General features: G+C 37.9%; 3 protein-coding genes across 4 annotated transcripts; 1 reads left to right on the top strand and 2 right to left on the bottom strand.

Moving 5' to 3' along the window:
• Nucleotides 1-1,971: 1,971 nt before the first annotated feature.
• Nucleotides 1,972-3,577, bottom strand: zp3f.2 (zona pellucida glycoprotein 3f, tandem duplicate 2). Its single transcript, XM_088429554.1, has 9 exons — nucleotides 3,505-3,577; nucleotides 3,250-3,434; nucleotides 3,083-3,186; nucleotides 2,901-2,992; nucleotides 2,637-2,817; nucleotides 2,464-2,566; nucleotides 2,297-2,385; nucleotides 2,130-2,221; nucleotides 1,972-2,054 (listed from the first exon to the last, which is right to left on the bottom strand). The coding sequence occupies exons 1-9, from the start codon at nucleotides 3,566-3,568 to the stop codon at nucleotides 1,972-1,974; spliced, it is 993 nt and encodes a 330-aa protein (XP_088285680.1). The 5' UTR covers nucleotides 3,569-3,577.
• A 962-nt stretch (nucleotides 3,578-4,539) lies between these two features.
• Nucleotides 4,540-5,740, top strand: nedd8l (NEDD8 ubiquitin like modifier, like). The gene is made up of 4 exons (XM_088429208.1): nucleotides 4,540-4,686; nucleotides 5,098-5,145; nucleotides 5,235-5,317; nucleotides 5,389-5,740. Exons 1-4 carry the CDS (start codon nucleotides 4,669-4,671, stop codon nucleotides 5,513-5,515), a joined length of 276 nt encoding a protein of 91 aa, XP_088285334.1. The 5' UTR covers nucleotides 4,540-4,668; the 3' UTR covers nucleotides 5,516-5,740.
• Nucleotides 5,741-5,806: 66 nt separating this feature from the next.
• Nucleotides 5,807-20,174, bottom strand: ap1g2 (adaptor related protein complex 1 subunit gamma 2). 2 transcript variants are annotated; one of them, XM_088429206.1, is made up of 22 exons: nucleotides 19,918-20,174; nucleotides 19,377-19,579; nucleotides 18,672-18,796; nucleotides 18,112-18,253; nucleotides 16,970-17,066; nucleotides 16,809-16,885; nucleotides 16,500-16,595; nucleotides 15,258-15,338; nucleotides 15,046-15,144; nucleotides 14,907-14,962; nucleotides 12,790-12,903; nucleotides 12,546-12,686; nucleotides 12,212-12,266; nucleotides 10,861-10,983; nucleotides 9,743-9,832; nucleotides 9,534-9,661; nucleotides 9,241-9,345; nucleotides 8,991-9,138; nucleotides 8,350-8,512; nucleotides 7,862-8,013; nucleotides 7,422-7,520; nucleotides 5,807-6,579 (listed from the first exon to the last, which is right to left on the bottom strand). In XM_088429206.1, the coding sequence occupies exons 2-22, from the start codon at nucleotides 19,575-19,577 to the stop codon at nucleotides 6,484-6,486; spliced, it is 2,388 nt and encodes a 795-aa protein (XP_088285332.1). In that variant the 5' UTR covers nucleotides 19,578-19,579; nucleotides 19,918-20,174; the 3' UTR covers nucleotides 5,807-6,483. The 2 variants fall into 2 exon arrangements, with proteins under 2 accessions (XP_088285332.1, XP_088285333.1); XM_088429207.1 differs by having other exon boundaries at nucleotides 19,377-19,553.
• Between the last annotated feature and the right edge of the window lie 773 nt (nucleotides 20,175-20,947).

Genomic DNA, 20,947 nt, shown 5'->3' with positions numbered 1-20,947 from the left:
TCACTGGAAGGTGACAATCAAGACAAATTGTTGCACTCATGTGTGTCAACCAGCACAGGTGCAGCTGATTACAGTGAGCTCCTGACAACAACTCGTGTTCGTGCAACATATATATATATATATATATATATATATATATATATATATATATATATATATATATATATGTATATATATATATATATATATATATATATATATATATATATATATATATATATATTTATATATATATATATGAATGTCTGGACTCATTAAAAAATATGGTTGATATATGAGGTATATAAATGAGTTAAATGCATTAATGTTTTGGCAGGATTTTTTTTTTTTAAAGGACTAATTAATTTGACTTTATATCACGATATTGATTCATAAAGCTTTGAATTGATTCTGTTAAAATGTATTTTTTCCCTCATGTGACCTGTGTCACACAAGATCGTGTCACTGTGCAAGAGATGTGTATGAAAGCATGGCAGAAGCGTTGAAATCAATCAGCAGGTTGGGTTTTTTGTGTGTGTGTAAAACTCACATGACTGAAATGAACTCAAAACTTTGAGAGTCATAGATGTGAATGCCATGATTTAGAATGTGTTGATATTTCATTTATTAAAAACATTCACAAGCTTACACTTAGAAATTCTTTTTTTTTAATCGAGCCTTAATGATATTAAAGTTTGTGTAACACGTGATTATAACGTAAAATTGCTTTCATTAACAAAAATTAACTAAATAATATGACTAGTTATTACCTCTGCTAAATTTGATTTTGAATTTAATATTTGTGAATGTTTCAGAATGCAGCAGAATTGTATTTGTGCAGTCTCTCTCCATTCTTCTCATGTATGAGACGGTAAAAGAATGCATTTTCTCCTTCTTTGTGTATAGTTTCTCACAAATGTTTTACAGGTTAACATGACGGGTGAACAGGTTGTTACAGCACTTCACAGGGGTGGCCTAGTGGTGGCATGTATGCTCAGATTTAATATAAATAAGACAGGCAATTGAAAAAAATCAATCATAATTCATCATGTATTCCATTAAACTATCACAACAAATACAATTTTTATTATTAGGTACTAAATTAAGAAAGCCAAAGAAAGTCATGGAGTTAAATAAAATACAATCTTTCAAGCAGAATACCTTTAAACCAGTCACAACCTGGAGAATAAAAAATACAAACAAAACAGTCAATATTGTGCATGTTTAATTTTTGTTGTATGCCAAGTCAGCTAATGCATTTAGCTAAGAGTTCGCCTCGATCAGTGGTCCCCAAACTAAAGTCCACAGGCTGGCCCCCTTAACAGGGGTGTAGTGGTTGTGGTTCGCGGGAGTACGCCGTCCACCCACTTCTCCCGACGCCACGTTCAATTTTTATTTCGGTTCGAGTTATGCTCAATAACGTTGGCCAGTGATTATTTTGGAGGAATAAAAGATTACATTTAACGTTAGTATGCTGTTTTCTGTTGTTTCACAGAACTTGAGAGCTGCAAACGACGGTGTCCACAAGAACGTTTCTGTTCCATGGACAGTCAGGAGCAATCTAAAAGGGTTATTTGGTCATTTATTTCATCAGCTTTCAGGAATGTATATACAGTATTTACATTCAGACACCTCTGATTTGTTTGCGTTTTTTTTTTGATACACACAAAACTGACTATCAGAAGTGAAAAGTTATGTGGCTCTGAAGAAATTATTTGGGGACCCCCGGACCTTGATCCAATTTCCTCCGTGACTACTATATTTACTGGCAGTCTGGACACCCAGTGGAAATGTGCTCTGCAGGTCAATCACACTAAACCCCTGTAGAAATAGTACCACTTGAAATGTGAGCGCCCAGACACTGAAAGTAAATTTTACAAATTCAATCAAAGTCATTGAAAGTCAAACTGGATCTAATAGCATTTTATTTTATGCACAACATCTGCACACTTGCTTATGACAGGTTATTGGAAGCAAAGGGCTCCATCTCCTTTAGCCAGTCAGACTTTGATTGTCTGACATATCAACGATGATCAAAGGTCCCAACACTGAAAGTTGACTCGTCCCACGAGATTCTAAGAAGGGTTTAAAAATACATTGAAGTCATGTGGAGACTTAGCTCAAGAAAAGCATTAAAATGAATAAAATACTCTGCTCTGTTCCTCTTTTGGGCCGGGTTTTGCAGCCACTGTCACAACAGCTACAGAGGTGGTTCCGGTTTGGGTCATCTATCAATTCCCAACTAAAAAAAAAAGAAAAGACATTGAAAATAAATAGTCACAGCAGGACTGGGGGTGTGCTCAGGTGTAACACTTGCCCGCCCTTCTGCTTTGAATATTGACAAGCTTTCTTGCTTTCATCGAGGACTTCGGGATCCCATGCGACAAGCTTACAATGGATGTATACCTGAAGTGAAAGTCAGTTTGAAAATTAAAAAAAAAAAAAAAAAAAAGCTGCTTAAAGTGTTCATTCTTGCCTTCTCACCTTTCCGACACCAAACATAAAAGACTGCAGAGAAAGGACAAGTGCAGATGAATGGTATCGAGGCACAAACTCTGAATTGCCTTTAATGCTATCTGTAAGACACCTGCAGAAAGTTAAGGCATTATAACTCTACCTTTTAGAGGAGTATCTGAAGAGGTGATGGGGAAACTTACCCTTTGTTGAGAATGATGGGGTAAAGCTGCTGTTGTGGATCAAGCACTGCAGTGGGAGCTGCGACACACTCCTCCATGAACAGACGCAACGGCTGATGAGCTTTCTGCTCTACAGCCGCCCAGATAGGCATGAACGAGCCCAGCGGGATTACATTCGATTTTGCTATCCCGGACATTTCTTCTGTATGGGAGGATGTTTGTACTCAATATATGCATCTTTGTGATATATTCTTTTCTATATCAGTAGAAAGAGAAAAAAAATACCATTGAGGAGCGCCATATGGAAGACAAGCGCACCCCGCCCCATAGAAAGACTGGCACCTGGGTTCAGGAATGAAGGAATCCAGCTGTCTGGCCTAAACCATACAAAGTCACTATTTTAAAATCAAGACAAAAAAAGGGGCGGGGGGGGGGGGGGGGGGGGGGGACTAACAAATATACTGGACCTTTTCTGGACGCATTCAAATAAATACTCATAAGCTGGCGGTTCTGACTTGGGCCCAGGCATGTAGGTCATAATATTTTGATAGATAAGATGCTTTCCTCTTATCTGTGAAAGGCAAACTGGTCATCGGAAATCTTCTGTGAAGTAAAACAAAATTCCCTTTCTTACCTTTTTCTTAAATTTACAATCTTTGAATCTGTAGTCGAAATGTAGTTCCCAATCCCCTGTTGGCAAACTAGTTATACTCGATCGTATGCAGTTTCCAAGGTAAAGACGAGTTGAGTACGGCGCAAGCTCCTGCTTGATCCTCCATGTGACGTTTACAGAGTCTTTCAAACATTCTATTTTGATAGCTGTGAATATAGGAAGCTGATGAGAAAAGCTGTACAGCATAATAACAAACAAAGGATTTGTATTCAATACCTTCATCATCAGCTGTTGTAAAAACAGCCAACAGCATCACACTCAAAAAGAGATGGAAAAGCATAGCTACGTGAGGAACTACACCTTGTAAGTGGGATTATATGCACACTTCCTGTCTAATCATACCAATGACAAACATCTGTGTAGGAGCAGACTGCCTACCATATAGACACATGAGCTCCTTCCTAGCAAGTGGGCAAACATTAATTTCAACGGCCACATCAGATTTTTCTTTTAATCGGGGAAGCCATGTCATCCGTAATAAGCACTATGATGATGAAGAAGGCATATGCAATTAAAAAAAAGAGAGAAAAAAAGAAGAAGCATATGTATGTTCAAAAGGCTATTAACCAGTCATTTAATACAATATAAAAAAAAATCCTAATGCATAAGTAAGTGTAAGTCTTTTTGTTTTACTTGTAGTTCATTTTATATGTGTGATAAATGGATTTAAAAAGTTGCCAATAAATAAAACAAAGGTGCTGTGAACATACAAGACCACATAACCAGAAAACAGATGTGTGTTGGGTGATCTTTTACATGAACCCTTCTACACTATGTTGACATTTTCGATTCAAAGCAAGTGGCACAATTGTTTCCCTTTGAGATCAATAAAAACGAGTGGATTCTGCTGCTAATATCATATTTTACAAATGCATTACTAATCTGCCTTGTTTTAACTAGTTGGTGAACCTATAACATAATGCATATTTTTTTTCAATGATGACTCATTTATTGTTGTATTCTATTAAATGTATTTAATTTGGGTGCATTAAGGACATTGTTTTCCTGCATCTTTTAATTCATGGTTATGATTTTTATGTGATCTATTATTATTATTATTATTATTATTATTATTATTATTATTATTATTATTATTATTACTTTTATTGTCATACGAGCTATTTGTGCAAGGGAATTCAATATAACATATTTTTGATTCAAACGAAAGTTAAACAGTTACAAAATATGACGACAAAGTAAAAACTAGCTTGCACAGCGGAACCTTTGGATGTAATTTGATTTAACGGAATGTTTGTGTGTTACACAGGAAGTAGTCCTGAATCATCCCGGCAAACTGTTTAGAAGTACTCACGAACAGAATTTGGTGTATTCATTACATGTTCACATATATTTAAAATTGTGTCATAGTCATCGTTCAAAATGCTCATCAAAGTGAAGGTAAGACGTTTGTCGTTTTAGGTCAAACACACAATTTGGAGTCAGTCTCTTAAATAAGATGCCCGTTTCATTTGGTAGCTATTTTGTGTAGCCGCCACTTTGGCAGCTATTGATATGAAAATACGTTGTTTGTATCGTTTTTACATGTGTGAAGTATCTTCCAAATGCCACCTCAAACAATACTGTGAAGTTGCCTTCTTTATGCTGTACTTTGCCGGGTTTAAATCTGGAAAGTGGGAAACTTCCAATTCAATGCACGGTCTACTTCGGTTAAAATAATGAGATACTGCTCTACATAGCAATCACAGGAATAGATAACGGGACATGCACCATACAAACTCAAATATGCCTATTTAGTTCTTACTACATGATTAGGATTACGACAGGTCTTACATGTTCATTGTCTTTCAGACCCTGACCGGAAAAGAAATAGAAATTGACATTGAGCCCACAGATAAGGTATGCAATTAAAAAAAAAAAAAATCATGGCCCTCATCATCCTCTTGAATGAAACCCAAGGTATAGAAACATCTTGCTTGGCTTTTTAGGTGGAGCGAATCAAAGAAAGGGTGGAAGAAAAGGAAGGCATACCCCCTCAGCAACAAAGACTCATCTACAGTGGAAAACAAATGTGAGCTCCTTCACTCTGACAAAAATTTCCTCGCTGTATATATCATGCAATGTATATTTTCATATTTTCAGGAATGACGAGAAGACCGCAGCAGACTACAAAATCCAGGGAGGCTCGGTGCTGCATCTGGTGTTGGCGTTAAGGGGAGGGAAGGCGTACCACACACGTCACCTTGTCATCCATGTCACCTCGTCATGAATGACGCCTATCGCCAGCTGTGTGCCAATGCTTTATGCGTCCTGACTTCTATCAAACCATGTTACGATGAAAACATCACCACTCTCAGACAAAAAAAAAAAAGGATGTTATCTTTGTGTTCATATAACCCACAGTCTTTCTCATTTTTGCCCAATTCATGCAGGCACTCATGCAGTTTTAACAATGCTGTGGTAATTATTGCTTGTGAATAAATGCTAAAGTTGAGTTGGTCATATTTTTCCAATGCACACACTGGTCAAATAGCAAAATACACACTTTGATTCCCCAAGGTGCTTGAAATGGTCTCATTTTTATTAGAAAAAAAGTTTGAATCCAAACATTAGAATTTTCATAAGCCCACAACATTTTAATCACTTCAGACATCCAAGATTTCCAGTTATTTTATTCATTAAAATGGACTCCAGCCCTCTAAGTACATGTGTATTGGCTTCTAAGTTAAGACAGAGACCAGTTTATACAATCCTTAAAAAAATATTTAAAATAACTGCAAATAAGCAGTTTTGCATGATTTATAAACACAAAATGCTGATTGCAATGTAATGAAGGAAAAATCTGAACAAAAAATAACGAAAGGCACAGGAGAAGAGCTGTGAGTGACGATGTGGTGTAGTGATGAGCTTTTTACCAATTCATTTTCAAAATGATTTGGGGGAGTGCAAATGGAGTGCTACAAGACATTCCATATTTCAAAAGAACAGGCAATCATAATACAAATAAAATCAACTATAGTATTCAATACCCTGAATTTTACACCTAGGTTGACAAAGTTATAGCCAATTGACATTGGAAAACACCCAATACTTGATTGTTTTTTATGTATTCCAAAGTAGAAACGCAATACTAAGTAGATCATGAGGTTGTGTTCTCTAACAACGTATGTAAACATCCAAAACAGGAATCTGAGGAATGGTAGTGTGGAGGTCTGACAGTAGACTGTCAGGGGTAAATCAGGAAAGCCCAGGAAAGGAATCAATCTGAACTGTGTCCTGAATGGAAGATCCTTGGCTTGAGTACGATATCCGTATCCTCATTTTAAGGTTGACCTGGTGGGGGAGAGCGAGATTAAACTTGAATGATTTTTTTCCCTCTATGGTTGACCTTAACAAGGCCCATATTTTGGAAATGAAATTTTTACCATGTTACAGTGTTTTTACCACATTACATAAGTGTTATTTTCCTTCCTTTGGCCATTTATGAGAAATCCCTGTTCAGCGCTCTCAGCAGATAAAAAGGGCTTGTGAGAGGGTCGATGACATTAGAACAACAAGGAATAAACAGCATAAACACATACCCACACTATCAGAGCAGCCGTGCCTAATTTTACTTCGGGTTTTACACCGGAGTCGGGGAGAGCAGATTTTGCACAGTCGCTCAAGTAAACAACGTTTCATTTATTAGTCACTAAGTTTAACTGTATAAAATGTTGAAGTGGCAAAAAAATGTTTGGGAGCACAAGGCCAGAAAACTGCAGAGCATTCCTGCTCATCATTGTGTCACAATTTCACAGGATGAATGCATGGTGAATCTTTGCTATTGCTATTAGCTGTGTATATGCACAGAGATGAACCATGTGCACTGGATGAATTTACACAGTCGCTACTCACATTTATCAATGGGAAATACTGTTAGCATCTACATTTGAGTGACTGGACGTTGTAAAATCTAAATTGTGCACAAAGATTCACACACCCCAAGGTTGTTCATTTTTATTGTTTTGTCGAAATCATATTTCAGAAGAAACTAAATCACCAATGTGCTAAAGGTAAGATTTGATCATTTATATGCATGTATTCAAATGTGCAAAGTTTAAAATACCACGACAGGGGCCCTTAAAAAATGTAACACTAGAAATGGAAACGTGATAATAGGTAGCCACGTATCTCACCTTGTTTGGATTGTTGAGGAGTACCAACTGGGTGACATGACCTAAGCTTCTTGCAGGAAGAGTATCACCGCTGGGGGCCTTCATGTGTAAGTGGACACTCTGAAACAATCAAATACACAAATATGGACACTCAACAGGTGTAGATTTTTCCCATGTCATTCTATAATCATAAACAGGTTTTTAGTTTTTAGTAGTAGTTTTAGTATTTAGTGATTTAGTTTTTTTTAGTTTTCAGTATTTAGTAGTTACAGGTTCTCACAAAATTATATTTGTACTAGTGGCGTGCAGATGCCAACTCGTAAACAGTTTTGTGTTACAACTAACGTAGTCCTACGAGCATGCCAAATTAAGTGAGGATCCATATGTCAAAGGTTCTTATTTACATCACATTGTGCCTCAAGTGCTCAGTTCCTTGCAAATATGATGGAAAGGAAGCAAACCTTTGGCACAGCTGCTTGGAGAGCGAAGCTTGTGACGTCCGAGTCGGCGGTGTTGCAGCCTTTCAAGGTAACTGTTACATCGGACTCGGACTGTTTCTCACAGCTGAGTGTCAAAGTGACACCGTTCTTCTCGTACACTGTCACGGCAGGGACTATGGAACAGAAGCAACATGACGACTCTGGTAATTGCCAAAACAAAACAAAACAAAATTTTGTTTGTGCCACACATACTTCAACAAAACTACTATATTAACTAAGTTAACCAAGTGTTTATGTCAATGGAGTGGTAATTGAATTGGAGTAGAACTTAATACATTTTTCAAGTCTTCCTACTTGATGTATCCTTCAGTGTTTACTCATTTACATCACACTCACGGTCACAAATAAGCAGAATAAAGAAAGAAACCACACAAAGGGTGAAGCCTTGGACAGTCACTGGCATGCAAGCCTCAAAGTCTGGACAGCTCAAGTGTGTGACGGACTCAAACCTGGCACCACGGGGGCAGGCTCAAAGCCTCCCAACAGATCCAAAAGGTCCCCTCCACCTGGCTTGGCCGTGTTTATGAGCTGGACAGGTATGGCGTCGCCCTGAGCTGGACTGGGCTGAACTGACTCTGACGAGTCCCCGAGCAGGTCCAAAAGATCACATACCTTAAACACAGGAGGAAAGAAAACAAAATTCCATGGATCATTATTCATTCAATCACAGTGTGAGTGCTTTTCAATAATATTTTGCAAAGATTTTGTAAAGTATAAAGAAGAGCTGAATTTTTTTTTAATCAATGAAAAACTTGAAAAGTTTTATGATTATTAGTAATGTTAATGTTTTATGATTAATAACGATGTTGTGCTTTTGGACACTATTTCGGACGGTAATAAAAAAAATACAAATACATTTGAAGTTGTTGTTTTAAAGATGTATAAATAAATGACATGATTTTATTGGTCTGGCCTACTCGGGAAGAGATTTTTCTCCATACGGCCCACAAGCTAAAATGAGTTTGACACCCCTGGTCTAAGCAGAAAATAAGTGCCAGAAAAAAAAGATGATTTTATCACAATTACACCTGTTTTCTGGCAAAAAAAGTGGAAATTAGTATCATGTGCTGTGAAAGCGTCAGAATTTCACCTGGTTAGCAGGCTGCTGTGGCAGTGAGGCCTCTTTCTGCTTCACCTTGTCCACCGCCATCTCTTTAATGACATCCCCCACCGAGTCCCCATTGGTATGGCCCGGAGAATTCCTTTCAATCACGGGCATTCTCTCCAGCACTGCTGCCCTGTGGACACGGTCAACACTTTCAGGACTACACCTCTGCTTGTCCTCCTGGGATTAGACTTTTTTTTTTTTTTGCCTTTAAAATATTAAAATTCTCCCAAACCTCATGTGGTCATATTTTTTGAAGAGTGCGTTGTATTCCACTGCCCTCTGCTGGAGCTCCACATCTATACAGCTCCCATAGATGCTTACAATGCTTCTTATTCGACTAAAAAATAAAATACAATAACGAGCAATGGGACTATAGAAATGGAGTTACAGGGATTTAGATTTTTTTTAATACTTTAAATTTACATGAAAATATTTATATCTGCAATGTAATTTCATAATATGTTGAACTCAATGAGTTGTGTTCATAATGTTGGGACAGCATGGAACAACAACGGTGTGTCTTACTCGACATTGTCATTGATGCGGGTGCTCAGTTTCATGGTGGCCGTGAGAGCAAAGCCCCTCGTTGTCGGAGTGGACATGTGAGACTGGAGAACTGTTTCCAAGGCATCCAACACACTGTCCGCAGTCACCTGATTGAAATCATTAACAAGAATGAAAAAAATGTTTTACAGACAAAAGTAATGAACAAGAAAAGAGTGTGCTCTATTTACCTCAACAGGCTCCATCTCCTGACACTCTCCTCTGAGTAACAGGTCCCCATACTCTCCAATGCACCAGCATGCCACCTGAACCAGCGGTTGCTACAGACATCCATAAAAACATATGAACATAATTGTGTTTCAATAGAGCTGTATTGCATCTGTATGGAGCAAAGAATTGCTGGGCTAATTGCTGTCTAATTGGAACTAGAATCGGTATTAAAAACAAACAAACGACTGGGCTTTTTTTCCTTTTCATAGCCCGATATTGATTTAAAAAAAACAAACAAAAAAACGAATCAATCTGTAACCCACAAAATATGTGGTTGATCTATGCCATTTTGAGATAATACCTCATTCCACTCCAAGGAGACATATCTGTTGTACAGGAATCCCTCGTTTTTGTGGTTAATGGGAACCAAAAACCCGTGTGAAATCCGCGAAGTAGAATAGCCCCTCCACCCCCAAGGAATTTTACCACATGTGTAAGCAGTTACCTGAATTTTTTAAATGTAAAAAGTATTTATACTTTTACAATGATGATTGCAGTACACATATTTACTTAAATCTTAAATTATTAAACCTTATAAAGGTAAATGTATTCTTAAATTTGGTTTATGCTTGACGCGGTCACAATGTCCGCGCGGCTCCAGGCGTCAAAATTACGTCTTTTCTGCAACCATGCCCCTCCAAGCGGAGGACAGATTTCCCGCTACGCGTACCTTCAATTTCTAACATGGGGGACAAACTATTGAGAGTTTACAGTGTGTTTTGTAGCTTAATTTACATAGCCTACCTTGGAAATGATTTAAATTACTATTGATTAGATACGGTCATGTTAAAAAACAAAGATCATTAATGTCACCGCATTTGGTTAAGCTCTTTATTTTAATGTTCATATTTTTACTAATGCATCAGGTTAGAGCAATAGGATTCTGTATGCAGCATTGGTTTTTCTATATGAAATTAAATTTGGTATTGCATGAAATACTGCTGTAAATTTGAATCAGGTTGCCACTGTAAAAATGACACTAAGTCTTAAAATGAAGATCTAATATCCCCAACAGATTTACTTGGCATAAGTAAAGAACTGCATAATAAAAAACACACACACACAAACAAACACACACCTGAGAGATGTCTGTGAGGAGCGCTCGGTAAAGCTTGTGGACGGTGTAACAGTGAAGCTCAGAAGCGTTGGTGATGAGCAGAATCAGGTTGGGGACAGTTTCATCTCTTACATCACCTCCAGCCTCCAGGAAGAGATAACAAATAGCAGTGTATCAACACACACTTTTAAACACGTCACAGTGCTTTCCAGGCGAAGAATCGTGTTAAAATATCAAAGAAAACTACTACAGTTAAATGACAAATTGCGTTTTTGTTGATTTTACATGAATTCCAAGAACTTAGTCGGTATTTGTTACAAATTGTGTAGAATACAGTTGTTGAAAAACTAAGATTAATTGCAAATAATTGAGAACAATTGTGTGATTAGTCAAAAAATTCTAATATGTAAATAAATATATATATATATATATATATATATATATATATATATATATATATATATATATATATAAATAAGTGTTGATTTTTAGTTCAAGGGTCAGATTTTAAAACAGAACATCACAAAATGTGACAAAAAAACAAACAGTATAGTTAAAAAAAAAAACATCTACTTCAGTAGAACAACAAACAGACGTTTAATAGGATGTTGAGCTCTTAAGATTAATATTTATGATTTGTTGTTTTAAAAATGGCAGTGCAGTAGACTTGTTAAAATCCATCCATCCATAGTCGCTTATCCTCACAAGGGTCACAGGCTTGCTGGTGCCTATCCCAGTTGACTCCGGGCAGTCGGCGGGACAAACCCTGGTTGCTAGCAAATTGCAAGGCACACTGGGACCAACAACTATTCACGCACCAAATCACACCTAAGGACAATATGGTGTGTCCGATGCACCTGCCATGCATGTTTTTGGAGTGTGGGAGGAAGCCAGAGTGCCTGGAGAGAACCCACGCAGGTTTGGTGAGAACATGCAAACTCCACACAGGCGGGCAAAAGCCAGCTGGAATTGAACTCGGGTCCCGTATCTGTGGGGCGGACGTGCTAACCACTCTGCGAGAAGCGGAGCCAGAAAATGAAGGCAAAATGCCATTTTTGCCACGTCTAAATTGTCAAGTGTTTTGTGGTTTTGGTGAAAAAAAATTCAAAATGAACAAGTAGAAAAGACGTTAAGTTACAATTTAGGGACAGTAATACTCCTATATAATTGACTGACAGTAACCAATGGCAGTCTTGGAAATCAAATATTTATTAAGGCATAATAATAAATAAATACTGCATTGTTTTGTCAGCTTAATTGATTATCTTAGTGACTGGTCACAATTAAAGAAGTTGCACACATAACCCTGTGCTCCAAATGCACAAATTATAATTATTGAAGGTGACGTGTGTGACGTTGTGTCAGTGTTTACCGTGGTGAGAACATGCAGGATGGTGTCAATGTGCCAGCGCTGGGAAGGTGCATACCTAACAGACACACAATGGTGCTTTAGTGCAGATTAAAAACACACAGAGAAATCCATCCATGAACACACAGAATTGACAAGGTGAAACCGTGGCGACATTGTCACACTGCCAGTGAAAAAGCAAGTACAGTAACGTCTTTGAAAGTCCTTATGTCAGTGAGACGTGCGCCCCAAAATGCGGGTAAAGTGATCCATTCCCTACTTGGGTCAAAGCAAGCGCTAATGTATCACATGCAAATGTGAACGTTTGCATGCCTGTTTACATGCATAATTCCCTCACCTCTCTGCAGCATGAAATATACCGCTGGTAGCTTCAGCTCTGAGTTCCGGGGGGCAGGAGGAGAGGAACACCAGCAGCTCTTTCATCATGGAGCGGATGTTGCTCGCGGACACCAATGCTAAGGAGAGGTCTAACGCACGGCTGAAACAAATGAAAAGTTGGAGATATTAGCACATGTTCAAAACTGGTTAGAGTCAAGGTAAAAGAAAATATGTGAAAGAAATACATGCAGGTGGAAAGTTACCGTTTGACAGAAGCATCAGGGTCCTTCAAGCAGTCCACAATGGTTCCTCTGTGACGCTGTACTGCAATGTTGTCTGTCGCAACAATTTTTTGCAGGGAGGTCATGGCAATGTATCTGGACACACACATACACACAAATCTTTGGCAAAACAGAAACGGGGAGCTGAAAAAAAAATCACACAATATGTTAAGCTTGTTCTGCTTATCATTTCAACTTTTTCTCTCGGTATTCAGAATTGCTCCCACACACCAAAAACATGCACAACAGCTCATTTAAAGACTCTAGTCTGAACCTTCCCAAAGTCAGTCACAGATAGACTTAACTCACCTGTGACCCAAACAAGGACAATGCCAATTAATTACATTGCATGAAAGATTTTTTGTCGTTCTATTCCAGACAATTGCATTTTGATAGCTTAACACCAATAGAAATAAGGTCATGTTGGCTCGCCTTAATATTGTATGGAACATGTTGACAATACTATTGAATAAAAGATCATTCCAGCACAACTCTGTTTTTGACATTGTCCAAATCGGAGGTGATTATCTAGTGAATAATAACTAATTAGTAATAAAATAATAACAGTAATCTTGTGAAATTCGCTTGTGGATTAATAAAGTATTTATTACACATTTTCCATGCAATTTTTTTCCACCTGATTTTGAGGAGATTTCTGCTGAGACAGAGAATCTACTAAAAAATTAAATCCTGAATAGTCTTGATTATTTTTTTTTAAATTGTGCAACACTTTTTATACAGTTTAACCTAAGTCGAATAAAACATTTAAAAGTTTGGATGTGTTTACTTTCTCTTTTTCCGGCTTGGTTGCCATGTTGCATATAGTACACATAAACATTTTTGTTTCTTTTGGCAATATCCGTGAACTACTCCAGCCCTAAAAATTAAAAACACAGTACAATAAAATGAAATTAAATTTTCCTGAACCCAATCTTTTTGCCCTGATTCCGATCAGCTGAAAATGATGAGACTGAGCCCGATTTCCGATGACATGATCCGAATCTGGACATCCCTAGTATTTATTTATCCTCTTCCATTTTGATAAAACAATGTTGATTTTCAAACTTGACATCACCTCAGCTGTCACTCATATACGGCCGAAAAACAATATAAAAACAGTCCCATCATTATTACAATGAAAAAGGCCCCTGCAGCTAAAAACCAGACGACCCTGTAAGGTGACCTAATGTCCCTTAAAGATAAGAGCTGAGGAAAAATATTACTTGAGCAAACCCCAGAGGAACAATTGATGAGCCTTCACCCCGGCTAGCAGATAGAAAGTGACCTTCTAGTGTAGCTCCAGAGATAATGTACCAAGGCAAAACGATGAGATAGCTCAGACTGATGACAGCCTGTCAAGAAGTTGCCAGTGGCCTTGAGGAACAAAGATGTACTAAGAAGCAGAGGATGGAGAAAGGTCCATGTACTTTCCGTTCATTCTATTTTTAATTCTTAAACAACAATCATAAAGAAAATCTAGTTCCTTATTTTCAATGTTTATTTTTCAAACAAAAATAGGATAACCGTTTTGACAACCCTTTCCCCCCCAAAAAACAACAAACTATGTGGGATTTTTCAGACAGGCCTCAAAGTTTTGTCCAGTATTCCTATTTCCGATGTTTGATTGCTTTTGAACTACGCGGATTCGTACAGTAGTTCTGAAGCCACCAGCTAATAACCACTTGCCTGTCTTTTATAGTCTAGTCGGAATAAACAATTGGTCATGTACAACAGAGTCGAGTTATATCCTCTTTAAAAGAAACAAAAGATTTATGCTCAAGGAAAGTGACATGATTGTGCGTGATTTTGAACTATCCCTACATTTTGATTAACATATGTTAAAGAAAACAAACAACAAAAGAATCACAATAAAAAAAACAACAACACAAAATCGAATTTTACTGATATATTTTCATGGGGTATGGGTCTTATATTTTAAACCAACTGTAATTCTTGAAAAAACAAGAACGGCTCCCTTTTTGTTTGTTAATTTGCATATTCAGAATCAGAAACAGAATGAAGGAAAGGTAAACGAAGAGAGAAAGAGATGAGACGGAGGAAAAAGAACGTGCCGTCATGTGATACTAAGCTGCACTGACCGAATATTCCTGTCGTTATTCAGGAGGAAGCGACCCAAGATGTTTACAGCCAGGATCTGAGGAAGTGTGCATATGGGAATTATGATCTAATAAAAGTATATTGTGACTGAGGAGCTCCCATTTAAAAAGCTTCTCTCACCCTGAGGCCACTTTCTGACTTGATGTCAAGCACGGTGAGAACAGTCTCATACAGCACAGCGTTTCCCACAGTTTTGGTGCTGTCTGTGTTGGTAGCTACCTATACAGCAGCACATGCACAAAAAAATCATCCATTAGGTTACCTGGTGTAAACAATAATGTTAAATAGCTGGGATCAAGCAATGATGCATGCGCCGTGAGCATGGGTGAAACCTGAGCTAGTAGATCATTCATGGTGTCACTGGCTGACTCGCTGTTGCGACCCAGGATTCTCAGCAGTCTCAAGATGCGGACCTATGAATGGAATATGTTTGTGTTTTCAAAACTGCAGGACTCTGTTAATGTGAGACATCATGACAGCTTGTGATATATCAGTATATGGTATATTATATGTTTTTTTTTGTTTTGTTTTTTGCTAGGCCTGATAGTGTTGGCCCAATAGTCCAGGCCAGGTCTATTCATTGAATCCTGCAGAAAAAATTCAATAAAGAAATATGTTGAAATTTAGACGTTTTTGCTTTTTTAATATCAAATATTCAATATATTGAGTTTCATCCACTTGAATTGATTTTTGACATTCATTAAAACTACCTCTATTGTTTACATTTCATGCTCCCCATTCAATGTGCATTGTGTCCACTAAGTGTGACTATTCACTGATTCATTCACTACATACATAATCATGAACTTTGTTAAGTACTGTTTTAAATCACATCATCAATACGGAGGAGTGCAGGGCGAGTATAATTTTTTAAGTGGCTATATCACCCACTGCTTTTTTGCCACTGACTCTACCTGTACATTTGTCATGATTTCATTCACTGGTAGGTGGACCAAAATATACAGTATAATTATGAATTTCATAAGTACTACTTTAAAAATAATAGCAAATAATTGGGGGCGGAGTGTGTGGAATTTTGGATATTTATACGAGGCTGCATCACCCACTGATGCTACTACAGTGAGCCCACAATCCAAATTGGGTTAAAGATTAGTAAATCAGACAATGTGAGCACAGCAGTGTGTTTTAAGTCTTTCTTCTTTCAAACAAAAATGCTTTCCTCTATAATTTTTTGTCACTATCTCCAAATGTAGGTCTACATATATAATCATGAAATTCAGTAAGTATTGTTTTAAATCAGTTCCAGTTCTGACAGGACCAACACCGGAGGCTCGTTTTAAAGCGACTAAACTGCCACTGAGCGCACAGAGATCTGTGACTAGCTTTCAGTAGCTGATATACAGTACGCCGCTTCTACAACGCCGTTTCTCGATAAGAACTTCTGGGTTCGTAGTTTTTCTTTTGCGCTATGTTGGTGCCGATGCGAGTGGCAAAAGAAAGACGTGCAGCTATGAGTCCATCCGCCAACTGTAATTTGCTCACATTGGTTCAGTTCAATGACATTCAGCTGTGTTGCTCAGTTGTACAAAATCAGCTGTATTAAACAGACAAACCTGTAGAAATGGATCACTGATCCCTGCCACGTCATGTTCTGGAGAGTAACCAGAAGTTACCAAGCTTTTCATAATACGAACCAGATCTGGGACCACCTGCAATACACACAGATACTGAATAAGTAAACATGCTGAGCATGTTTTTAAAGCATTTCACTACGTAAACTAAGGAATGCAGAATGCTGCAGGCATGAGGGTAAATACTGTAGTGCAAAGTTATAACGGATGTTCCATGGTTTTGGTTAGAATATTAAGTGAAATTATTCATTCAGCCCAAGATGAATGTGTGTGTGTGTGTCATCTTTATACCTTTCTGAAGCGCTCCAGTGTCTCAGGATTACACTCGCACAGCACAGTGATGAGCACGACAGCACCATGGAGCACACCTTGAGACAGACAGAGCACAAACACCTTGAACACAAACGACCCAGGAAGTGATCGTTTGAGATGAGTATTGAACATAAACTGACCGTGATGCTTCTCTGCCAGGAGAGAGCGAGCTGTAGGAACAAAGACTTCCCCGAGATCTGGAACTTTTTTAATTATGTGGATGGCACACAGGGCGGCCTGAGTAAATAGAAGAGCACGAGTACTGATAAATATACCAAGAAGAAAGATCAACTGTTTGTTTAATTCAGAACCTAACTGTTTGGACTTTATTGATTTCCTAAGGAACACTGCTTGGCGAATGTCATCAAGTTCCTCACAATAAAGAGCGTATTATCACCGAGGGTTGTCATTTTTCCTTTTCTCCCATCTGGTGCACACTTCAAAAGCAAATATTAAGAAGTGGCAGCTTACAATTTGCGATTTTTAATTTTACATTGTTTGTATTCAAAATAAACTAGCAGTAAGGTATTATGGGAACACTGATAACCATGGGTGTTTGGATGGCAAATATTGATTGACAAGATGAGTTCAGACCCAGTTATATTACTTGTACATTCTGTTTGCAATTAATTTAGTAATTAAATATGTTAAAACAGAAAGTAAAGCCTATTCTGAAGAAATATGGAAACAGTTGAAAATTGGAAATGATGAAATGGCCCATATTATGGCAATTCAACTTTTTGGACATTTTAACCATGCTACAATGTTAATTTCCACCTCTAAACACCCTCAAAGTGTAATTTTCCTTCACTGATGCTTTTCAAAGAATTTCCTGCATATTCAGCGCTCTCAGCACTGGCTCCGCATCTGACTCCTATTACAGATACCTACAATGTTAGCTTTTTTCGTTCCGTCGTGGCGGTCGGCTTTAGAACGACATCATGAAAGGGGTGTGGTAGCCACACGCTGAGAGGCGGGGTTTCAGTGAACAAGCCATCACACTTCCTGGTTAGAAATCAGGCCAGTGAAAAAATTCATATTTCATAAAAAATTGAATTTCCAATGGGCCAAAGGTAAGATTCCATCATTTATATGCAAATATTTAAACATGGAAGGCTTAAAATCCTATTATACTGGCCTTTTAATTCTATTTGAATAATTTATAATGATAAATTTTATTTCTAGATCCTATACTCACAGAGCTGGATTGTCTCCAGGATCAACTACAAAATGAACAGACTTTTTATTTTTTAATTGTGGTATTTAAATATGAAAATTTTACCTTCTTCTTAATGTAAGAATTAGATGCCCGAAGCAGCCTGTCAATCTCAGGGGCAAGATCTTTGCACATCTCAGCTGAGCCGATACAGGCGAGCGTGCATAGAGCCAAAGACTGCACATACTGGCTACTATGTGAAAGGTCACTGAAAGGGAAGAATAAGGTCATGACTACTGTAGCACATGATGAATTAATTTGTTATGTTGGGCCAACCATTGTCTTCTGGAATAACTCTGGTATACATTTGCTACAAAAGGTTGTCACTCACCGGCCAAACATATTTACAGTCTAACGGTAAATATTTACAAAAATAACGTTGGGTTTTCACACATCATAACTGTGGAATTTAATCATATTTGACTATGCAGCTACATCTAAGAAATGTGCCGGTAGCCTTTTAAGCACCAAAGAAGCAAAATTGCACAAAGCAACCTTCATCTCGAACTATCGAAATTATATTGGAAAAAAAAATGTCTGAGGCCTAAAAGGTTAAAACAAACAGCTAAATGAATCTCATAGTAATTTTTCACCTCTTTGATGAGTAATGTGATTGAGTTCCTTACTTCTTGATGGAATTGGTGATGAGCAAACTGGCATCCTGCTTCTCATCCAATAGCATCATGGCTCCAAGGTATCCAACACGCTTTTCACTGTAGCGAGGGCTGGCTATCATCCGAACACACTCCATCTAACAGGGAGAATAACAACTTTGCTAAATGTAAGGAATAAGTGGCTCAAATATTCATTTCTTAGCACAGTCCAAGTGTAAATCAGATGTAGCTCCAAAACAGCCAGGCACGGACCAGGGTGGACTAGGTGGCCCACTTAAATTCCGTTTCCACCAATGGTACTCTACTACACTCTACTCTACATTTGGTGTAGAGCTGAGTAGATGTTCTCAATGGAAACATGGATTTAGTTGGTCTTCTTCTATAGGCTTTAACATGTGTTGTGCCAGAGTCCACTCAGAGGGAATTATTTTAGAATATTGATGGATTAAATTATGAAAGGAAACATATTATAGAAAACCAAATATGCAAGTGCTTACTGCAAGGGTGATAATCATAAGGAGAACCATCTGGTGTTTAAAAAACAATAGAAAAATCGTAAGTTTTGAACTTGTATGATCAGTCATTCTTTTTCACTAAAGCTGAGGACAAAGTTTGGAACTTCACACTTTCCGGGAAAACATTTCTTCCGTGAAATGAATTAGATGTACCATCTGCCGTGATGAGTTTTTGTCACACTCAAACCCCAAATCCTCTCACCTGACCAAAGTGTGCAGGGTAGCCAAGCATGTGCACATATAGAAGTTTGGCCAGGTTGTGAGATCGACCATCGTTGTCAGATTGTCTGAATTGTGCTCGGATGGCAGCACATTCCCTTTGGATGACACCTCGCTCCTCGCACTGAGTCCTGGCTGACCGAATGGCTCGGATCATCTCCTGCAGAGGGATCGATGGAGACATGGCTGTGCGTGCGCGTGTGCGTGCGAATGTGTGTAAGTGTGTGGCGTGGAAGAGTGAGACTAGTTACAATCGATTATAATCGAGTCAGCATATCAAAAGAATCAGAAAGATAACATTTAAATGAAAAAACAACGTGCACTCTGCTATTGAAACTAACTCAAAATATACATACATACAGTATATCGGCCCAGCAAAAACAATTCAGTTTGGTGTTCGATATATGGAATATATACATTTGCAGGGGCATTCAAGTTAGAATCATGAACGACGCCTTACATCACTTTTGCATGAGGAAAACCATAAATTAACATTTTAGTTTTCACAAAAACAGTTATTTTACCTCCGCCAAGGAGACAGGTCACTCAGGTAGTGCAGCCGGGTCGCTAACCTTCAGATAGCGCTGAGCTAACCGTGGGAAATGGTGCCAAGCTAAAGAGCTAGATGGATTAGCAATGACAGTCGATTTGTGCGGCAGATTATTGCTGAGATTCCCAACAACATGCTCAACAATGTGTACACTTAACGGCTTATGGTCAAAACCAAAACAAGACAAAAACCCGTACACTCCTTGCTTGACAAGTTAGGCGACGTCCTCTTGAAAAGTGATCAATGGTGAATCATTTCCTGGTCTGATCTTTCACAATAATCATCTATTGAAAATATAGGGCGCACGATCCTTTATTGCTGATTGGTATACACGTTTTTTTTCACATTGCACTTTTAATAAAAACATACCATCAGAACGACACAGTCAGTTTAAAGATGCAAAACATGATCGAAAACACGTAATATGCTTTATTTTGGAAAAGCATTTTTTCAGTTTCCGGATTTACGCTAAAGCCCGCATTTCCAAAAGCTTTCCGCAATCTCCACGACTTCCGCAACTCATTCTTGAGTGTCTCCTTTAAAAGTAGTAAGATAAAAAATTGATGAGCGTTGCCTTCTTTCACAAGTTGCATACCATCATGTGTCTTCAGCAAAACAAAGGCTGCCATTACTGACAGAAGATCTACAACTACAACAAAACTGGGAAATTATCACTCAGCTCCATAACTTTACAGAATATTGTGTGAAGGCGAAATTTCTTGAAGGTTGCTATTCAGAGGAAGAAGTTAAAACAAAATACTACTCTACTATTCCTATTTTGGACCATACGAATTTATGTGCAGGCATTTGGAAATAGCAAACCCTATTTAGATTTTGAACATGTAGGCTTTGTCAGAATTCACAAGTATTTGCAACGGGTCATTCAAGAATAATTAATACTATGATAGTTTTCATCACAACAAAAGCCTATAAATACAAAACACATATCAAGTCAAAAGAAACCATGTTTATAGTTGCCCGAAACAATATTCTTATAGTGCAAC

The sequence above is a fragment of the Hippichthys cyanospilos genome, chromosome 12, assembly GCF_059441005.1.
Source record: "Hippichthys cyanospilos isolate Australia breed blue-spotted pipefish chromosome 12, RoL_Hcya_1.0, whole genome shotgun sequence".
In the NCBI taxonomy this organism is placed as follows: domain Eukaryota; kingdom Metazoa; phylum Chordata; class Actinopteri; order Syngnathiformes; family Syngnathidae; genus Hippichthys; species Hippichthys cyanospilos.
The sequence above is the reverse complement of the archived record's forward strand: the minus strand, read 5'-3'. Positions and strand labels throughout refer to the sequence as shown.